At 33.9% G+C, this 8,749-nt stretch overlaps 1 protein-coding gene across 1 annotated transcript; it reads right to left on the bottom strand.

Moving 5' to 3' along the window:
* Positions 1-1,454: 1,454 nt before the first annotated feature.
* On the bottom strand, positions 1,455-8,492 carry LOC107192638. Its single transcript, XM_015581945.1, has 7 exons — positions 8,323-8,492; positions 6,933-7,107; positions 6,071-6,188; positions 5,853-5,997; positions 5,669-5,756; positions 5,142-5,529; positions 1,455-4,849 (listed from the first exon to the last, which is right to left on the bottom strand). Exons 1-7 carry the CDS (start codon positions 8,375-8,377, stop codon positions 1,496-1,498), a joined length of 4,323 nt encoding a protein of 1,440 aa, XP_015437431.1. The 5' UTR covers positions 8,378-8,492; the 3' UTR covers positions 1,455-1,495.
* Between the last annotated feature and the right edge of the window lie 257 nt (positions 8,493-8,749).

The raw sequence follows: 8,749 nt of genomic DNA, 5'->3' as shown, positions 1-8,749 counted from the left end.
TTCAGTGATAAATCTTCTTATCAGCCTGGACTTCTTATTTCTCTGAATTTATACAATTTTTTTTCGATAGACTGAAAAATCAACATGTTTGTTAAATTGCAAAATTGTCAATTATATATAGTGTGTAAAAAAAACTCAATTTTCAAAACCATGAGTGAAGAAGAATCTTGCTTCTTTTACTAATTTATTTCACTACAATGCAAAAAAAGATTGTTCAAGGTCCATAATGTGTCTTCATTCTTTATGATTTGAAGATTTATGTATACCAAACATGTATAAGATTCACGGTCTGATTACATTAACGATAAGCTCAAATGTTTCATTCCTTGAAAATGTTAATAATCTTACCTTCAGTATAAGAGTAACAAAGTGGAAGCATCAGAGCGCGATTACTTTTCTATCTACACAACTTTATGTACAAAAGTGCTTTTCACATTGACATATATTTTTTAAAAACTCCGATATTTTTATGAAAATTGAAATTTTTTCAAATTAGGTAATACAAAGAAGATCTAGCTGCGATTATGTTAAAATTAAATACTAATCGAAATCGCATAAAATTCCATATAATACTGCATAGTTTTACACAGGACACATAATGAACAGTAAAAAATTATTTATACGTAATCGTGCAAGTATTTCTACTTAGTAAAGTGTTTATTATATGCAGAATGCCCCAGGTCGGGTAGTACAATCGAACATGTGGTGATTCTATAAGAACAAATAAATCGAAAAAAAAAAAACAAGAAAATTTGTCTGAATGATGCTTCGTTTTCGAGATAATTGAACTTGAAGGACGTTGCTACCTGCTGACTTTGCGTCTGTTCTGCTAGCCGCCGTTTCTGCTTATTACCAACACAAATACAACACGCGTTTTAGATGAATGTTCTAAATCCAAGTTTTTCGAAAGCGAAACCACAAACGAAAAAAATTGGCTCCTTTTTTGACTTATTTTTTCTTGTAAAATCATCTCATACCCGGTTGTACTACCTGACTTGTGACACCCTACCCTGTATACATGTGTGTACGCACTTCAATAGGTAGAAATATATACACACAGAGTGTTACCGAAATGGTGGTATAACCTGGAAGAATGTAATTCTACATGCAAAAATAAGTCGAAAATGTGGAATATCATTTTTTTCGTACGATGCTTCGTTTCCAAGATAATCATTCTATAAAATTCACCCAACCCGCATGTGTGTATTTGAATGACGATAAGTAGAAATAGAATGCAATGAACAGACGCATTAGGCGAGTTCTAATTCAATTTCATTTTCTCGAAAACGGAACATCGTAAGAAAAACTGTTATTATACATTTTCGACTTATTTTTGCGTGTAGAATCGTATCATTTCCGAAACACCTTGTACATATGTATATTCCGGGTCGATAATCCGTTTTTACACTATTTACAATCGTTTAAATGTCACAGTTTTACAGAATAATATACAAAGTTGAAGCACTTCTTACAACAATGAGTCTTCTGGTATTGATCATCGACTAGTCTTTCTGCGTTTGCGCCTCGACTCACCGGACGGATTCCATTCGGGATCGACATCGGTGTAAGAATAATTTACTTTAGGAACGTTTCTCTTTGAGCTTCTGGTTTGCCGCGGTGACGACCGAGTTTTTTTCACTGTTTTCAACGTTTCCTGCTGCTGCTCTATCGATTCCGTGCCCAATCTCTTGAACGACGTGGTTCCGTTCGAAACATTCATTTCTTTCCTCTGCGCTGGGGTCTTGAATGATCTCCGAAGACAAGAATCTTGGCACACTGGATTCGGTTGATCGTTTACCGATCGGAATTTAAGTTCTAGCTTCTCGATGCTTTGATGGGCGCCGGAAACATGGATATCTTTGTAGTAATCCCTCCCCACCGAGTTTGAACTATAATGATAAACTGAACTATCATGATCTTTCTCCACCGGAGGCAATTCATGCTCGAATTTAACACGATTTTGTGTGCCGTTCAAAGTTTCTAAAGCAGCTATGGACATCATGGGCACCGCTGGATAATTATCCACCTTTTCAGCTTTAATCGACAGCTCCCCGTACGCCAAGGCGTGCGCCTTAAGCCTCTTCTTCAACGGTAGCATATTATCTGCGTCCTTTTTAAGCCGTTTCTCCGCAATCTCGAAGTTATCGAGTTTCTCGAGTGGGCCGGGCTGCGAATTCTCCACTTTCCGGTACAACTGATCATCGTATAATTTATCCATCGCTTCGCTTTTTTGTCTTTCATGTTCTTGAACGGCCGGGTTTTGTACTGGCATCGGAAGAAAGTATGGGCTGCCCTCGATGCAGGACACACGGCCCTCCGTGGCGGGGTGCATGTACTGTCGTCTATAACGTGCCACGAAGTCATATGTACAGTTCAGACAAGAACAATGTGATCTTTCGCAGGGGCCAGCTGTTTTAGCGTGAGGGTGAATAGGAGTATTCGTGTTGATCTGCAAACTGCAGGACATCGAGTTGCAATGTTTATGATATGGTATGCATAAGTCGGTGTTTCCATAGATCGAAGGCAGGGTTGTTGGAATGTGCAAGGGGTGCTGTGAAGCTGGAATGGTTAAGTGATTAGGGATACTGTTGAACTCCTGTTTGATGTTTTGTCTGCTGAACGGTAAACTCGACTTAAGCTTATCTATCGGTTTGCTTACAACATTCGCATCTTGATAAATTGACGAATTGATCATATCTGTAGGGATTGTTATCTTTTTGGAATACGACTTACTATCCGAGAAATTTTCTTCCAGTTCCATCTTGATTCCTTTGCCTTGGCCCACTGAACACTTGTTCTCCTGGTATGGCAATTCCTTGCTGTAGGCTGCTAACTCTGTATTATAGGGTACGTGATCCAAAGAAGCGACTGCTTCAAACTGTCCACAATCTTCGGTAGATGACACCCAGTTCTTCTCCTTTAGTCTACAAATTTCTTCATCGTTATGGTTCTTCGAGTTCTCCACTGCTTTGTTTATGATGTACAGGTTGCTGTTAGGTGATTTCTGTAATAAAACTACCGTCTCCCCGTTTAAGATAACATTTGTGTTCTCCTTAGCAGTTTGTGTGTTGTTTTCTATGGGCGCCAAATTGTGTATCGACGATTCAATATCGTATTTTACATTCGTTTTACCGTTATAGGTCTCTAGATCGTTAGATGTCACTTCTATGTGAAATGCTACCTTATTCAGTGCATCTTCAGGATAAATTCCAACAATTTTGTTGACCATTTCTGCTGATTGGTTTCTGAGTAATTGAGAAACGATGTTGGACGAATCGCTTCTCTCAGCTTCGTCGTCGGTAGTCTGACTACAACAGGCATACCTCAGCGAAGCGTAGTCCTTTACCTTAATCTGATCGCATTTTACCACAAACTCGGGTTTCAAGTGTGATACATGCTGCGAAACACTAGCCAACAGCGAGAGACCATCGATATTGTCCTGCAAATCAGAGTCTTGAACAACGAATTCGCTTTGAACAATGTTGCATACCCCTTTCACCTCCATTTTTTTATTACACAATTCATTAGACTCCCTTCTTGATGTTTCTTCCAACGTTAAATGGGATCCACTAGGAACAATCATCTTATCATTTGTCATACCGTCCACGGAGTTCCTAAAGTGTGCATTGTTTATGTCAATATTTTCATCCGGGCATGTTACGTTAACTTTATTAGAAATATTTTCCTTATCCGTAGAACAAGATCCGAAAATAGATTCTCTGATATCAACGATGCTCGGTTTAGCTTCGCGTACAGTTTCTAATTCTGTTTGCACGAGAAACTCATTATTTCCCGCATTGTCCACGTTTGTACATTTTGGTGACTTTATTTTAAATTTATCCCGCTTTAAAGCGTCTTCAATATCCTCCGTCATATTGGTACGAATCGTTTCATGTGATTCATCGTTTAATTCTTCTTCAACATTGATCGTGTAGTCAGTCGTAAAGGTTTCTTCATATATTATTGACGGTATAACCCTTCTACTTAGTCTATCGTTACTTACATTAAGATTAGAACAATTAACAGTACTATCTTTGGAATCGTACTGAGTACATATTGTAGTGTTATTTACACTCGGGTATTCTGTTTCTAAATCACAGACTGCTTTCAAACTTTCAACTCTTTTCTGTGCATCAAACTCAGAGAATGTGTCTGTTTCTGTCAGTCGCTTGATCACAGTTTGTTTTTTACTTCTATCGTCTACACCTTCATTGCTTTTAATTTTGAAAACTACATCCTCACTGCTAATGGAACACGAGGTCTCCTTAGTCAAAGAAACAGTCTCTCTTGAGAATAGTTTAGAGGTTGTTTCGTTAATGATTTCGATAAGAGTTGTCTTTTTCATATTTTCCGTCTCAATAATATTATCTGTGACACATATCAATTCGGACACATCGTGTAACTGATGACTGACTATCCTTGATGAATGTGTATCAATACTTTCTTGTTTATTTTTCTTGTTCCTAACTTTCTGTGATGCTTTCACGATCTTCGAGTCGATTCTCTTCTTAGCTTCTTCTAACCATGCCAGCTTCCTAGATTTTCTTCTCTTAACACACTTCTCGAATACTATATCAGTAGTCAAATCAATTATTACAATCTCATTGGACTTGTTACACTTCTTTCGCGAACGACCCTTATTCGAATTAATTGTTTTAGGCATAGCATGCTTTGTAGAAACGTTACTCGAAAAGGTTCCTAAACATTTAAAACTACTAGATTGCTCCAAATTTATAGATTTAAAAGTTTTCAGCAAAGAAATAGATTCATTTTGCTTATTTTTATCTGATATAATTGAATTTATGTTATATTCTATAGAATCTATATCTTTACAAGCAATATCTTCCGGCTGAGAATGAATGCAAATTTGATTAATATTGTCGTTACCAAATTGTTTTACCTTTATGTAAGTAATTTAAACATATATTTAATTATGTAAAGTTCTTCATGAGAGAAATAAATCTCAAATTTTTGTATTTATAGGTTTCATTTTATGAAAATATAAATTTGTAAGGTAATAAGTAGAGTTTATATATATTTTCATTACCTACATAAAGACAACTTTTTCTGGTAATTAATTTACCACGTTTCATACATTAAATTGTATCTTTTTTTATCATTAAGTGTGAAACAACTAGAACATATTCAACAAATACCGTTTGTAAATTAATCCTATTGGACGAATCAATGGCGGTTGCAGGTTCGTCCTTCTTCTGATACACATCACCTTTTTCTTTTTCTCCACAGTATCGTACAAAGAGTTCACAGTGTCTTTTAACGTCAAATTTCAGTTGTAATAGAGCTTTTACAGAATTTGGTTGACTCTTTGGCACTTTTGGCAGTACTTCTTCTAATATACATGGTGAAAACATGGATGGCACTGGCCCCAGAGACGCAAACGCAGTAGCAGTTATTTGATTTCTCACTATCATATCACCAGTAACTTTTCTCCATAAACGATAGACAAGAAAATATCGAACATACATGGTACTCGACTCTGGATGTGGAGGAATATTTTTCATAATTTTCCTGAAAAATAATGACATATACATAATAAGATGAAAAAATTCGATTAAACAAAATTTTAATAATAATAAGTGTAACAAAATAAATTGTCTATGTAACTTGAGCTTACAAGAATTTAAAAACCCACTTATTCGTTACTTACCGTATTATTGGATCTAAAATATGATGGTAATTACGACACATAAATTGTATTTTTATTAAAGTGTCTAATAAATATTGCGTGGAATGTTCTGAAAGAAATTTTCAGAATAGTATTAGCTTATATGCATAGTGTATATTTATTTTATAGATTTAACTGAAATTAATGAATCCACAGATGTCCATACCTAAATAAATGTAAAGGCAAGAAATTAGTCTCGCAGAGATATTCTTGTGTTCCTCTTTACTTTTCTTAGATGCTTTTAGTTCCATGTCTATATACAATGCCAATAAATCTGACATATTATTTAAATAAATAGATCTATTGCAATCCTAAAAGGTAAAATCTTATTAACATACGAATGAAGAAAGAGGTAGTTTCAGTTTCAGATTGAAAGTCACTTACCTCAGGAAGCTCACGATATATGTACATAAATAATAGTAATGTCTCACTAATAGAATCCTTCAATTTTGCAGCTCGTAAAGGCCTTGTGTAACATTCAGTTACACTCATACTTACATTTCTGTAAAAAAATTCTGGGCTAGAGCAATTGATAAATTATAAGTAGGTAATACAATTTTCTTTACTACCACAGTGCAAATTTTCTATTATATAATTAAATCATACCTTCCTCTATTTAGTTATAAAGCCTAATCTTGTCAATATCAAATAACCAGTATATGTATATTATTACTGACAAAATATATCAACATTACTAATGAAACTAAAAATTAGTTGAAATAAATCCTTCAACTAAAAAAATATTATTATACCTTATAATAACTTTATTCCATAGACAATTGTCATGTAAAAAATATGATTTTATTACGATATGCATTTGTAATAATCTCCTGATTTATAATTTTTGTTAATCATTCAGTAACATGCGATAACAATTTATAATATTCATTACATGATTAACTAAATACAAACGTAATGCCAATTACTTACTAATTCTATTCTACTTCAAAATATGTATACAATTATATTTTTTAATGCTACAAAATATAGCATTACCATCAATTAAAAATTTAGTAATATTCATTTCAAATATATTCTTTACATAAAAATTACTGGTCGATTTTTAGCTCTTAAATATACATATAAGGATACAGTAGAATATTTATGTAACTAAATTATCTATTTTCTATATACATAAATAATTCATTACATAAAATATGTATTTTCTCACCAGTACCCGATGATGATATTACTGGTGAACACAAAACAGAAATATTACAGGTATGTATCAGATTATAGACATTACCTTGCATAAAATTGCATAACTTCCATTAAAGATGCCATACTTTTTTCCATGTATATATGTCTGCACATTTTTCTAAATTCTATTATCCAAGGAAATAAATCAGTAATCGATGACTTTGTTTCATCATGGTTTAATTTGGGCCTATGATCGATATGAACCATTTCTTGTTTGTTATCTGTACATTAAAATATATTATGTAAAATTTCCAAGTATAGTCCCAAAAAAAAAAAACACTTCAAAGTAAATACAACTTCTTATTATGACAATTTATTGGTCAAAATATTCATCTTTTTAAGTAAGACATTTTGATTTCTGAAAACTTTATATTTATGCATGTACAAATATCCTTAAATTGCTGAGAGTTCTAGTATTAAAATGTTTTTTAATTCTGTATACAAAAATACAGATTTGCTAATAGTTTTAATTAAAACATATTAATTGAAAATTTTCAACAGAATAAACTGAAATGCCAGTAAGAGACCTACTCATATGGACAACTGGACCAGAGTATGTAAGTAAATTTTTCATAAATCATGTTCCATACATCAAAACCAAATCAGTTCTCATCTCTAAAGGTGTTTCATCAACACCCATCAAATAAATTAATATAACATTACATTCTTAGAATCTTATTATGCTAACCTTCTAACAAATGTACTAACATCTTTCCTATATTATAGCAACAATGACAAGTAAGTAAAAGGAAAGAAGATATAAAACACCCTTCAGCTAATAAAACATTGACAGAATAATATCCACTGCTTTACCTCTCAGGGAGGTAATATTCCATTTCTAAAATATAATACTCCTCTCTCATTTTCAAAGAAATTATTTTCACCCACCACTTAAATTTATGTCTTCAAACTACAATCAAACACATCAAATGTTTTAGAACTAAACTGTTGTTCTGTTAATACGTGCTGAACAAGAAATCAGTCAAATATTGAATAATGTGTTATGTTAGTAGTACATAACACAACTCTGAAACTTTCAATAAACAAACATTATTTCCTTAAATACATGCACGTTTTAAATTTTCTACTTTCACAAGTATTGACCCTTACCAGCCAAGTAAAGACAATTACATTAAATACAAAAATTAATCATTAATAATTAGCGTTACTTAAAATAAATTTGCTCAGGAGTCCGGTAGACACTAAATTTTTCATGAATTCCACCAAAAGCAAAGATGATTTTTCACCAAAAATAATCATATTGCTCATTTACATTTCCACGGTTTCAGTTGGTGATCGTCAGTCAAATAGGTACCAATGCTAATAACTGTAGCGGTAAATCGATCGAACGCGCGTCGAGGGGATGTGTGCTCCTCGCCATTAAATATTCGTAAATAGTCTACCGTGAGCACTTTAATGAACTGGATGGCACATACCTTGAGCTGAGGCGTTATCGGCCCGCATGTTGTTCACTTGTTGGAGACGATTCATTTTCTCTTGGGCTCGCGGCAAATTTCACTCCATAAAAATGTTTGTTTGCGTCGCGTCGTACTTCATAGTAAGGGATCAAGGAAACTATCGGTACCGTGTCTCTCCACATACTACGCTCTCCTCAACGGCCATATTAACACTGATAATTACAGGGGCCGCCGCAAGGGTGCGTATCCTACGCAACCCCCTTACCAAGCTTGCCCTGTTTCCGTCGATGCTCATATTCAACAGTGGCGGTAAATATGAACATATTGAGTTTTTGTTTTTCGATTTCAAACCGTTGAGATATTTGTATATTTATTTGTATCGAGGGTTATAGCTATTTCTTTTTATGTGAAACGTATGCACTCAGCATTGTTTCAAAGATTTCGG

The sequence above is a fragment of the Dufourea novaeangliae genome, unplaced genomic scaffold (assembly GCF_001272555.1).
Source record: "Dufourea novaeangliae isolate 0120121106 unplaced genomic scaffold, ASM127255v1 scaffold371, whole genome shotgun sequence".
In the NCBI taxonomy this organism is placed as follows: domain Eukaryota; kingdom Metazoa; phylum Arthropoda; class Insecta; order Hymenoptera; family Halictidae; genus Dufourea; species Dufourea novaeangliae.
Note: the sequence above shows the minus strand (reverse complement) of the source record. Positions and strands in the feature narration are given on the sequence as shown.

What these genes read in the sequence shown, in the direction of transcription:
- LOC107192638 (XM_015581945.1), bottom strand. Translation starts at nt 8,377, where the DNA reads ATGAATCGTCTCCAACAAGTGAACAACATGCGGGCCGATAACGCCTCA. An exon ending in GTTATGCAATTTTATGCAAG is followed by an intron (nt 6,189 to 6,932) that starts GTAATGTCTATA and finishes ATTTTTTTACAG; the next exon opens with AAATGTAAGTATGAGTGTAA. An exon ending in TATATCGTGAGCTTCCTGAG is followed by an intron (nt 5,998 to 6,070) that starts GTAAGTGACTTT and finishes TTTACCTTTTAG; the next exon opens with GATTGCAATAGATCTATTTA.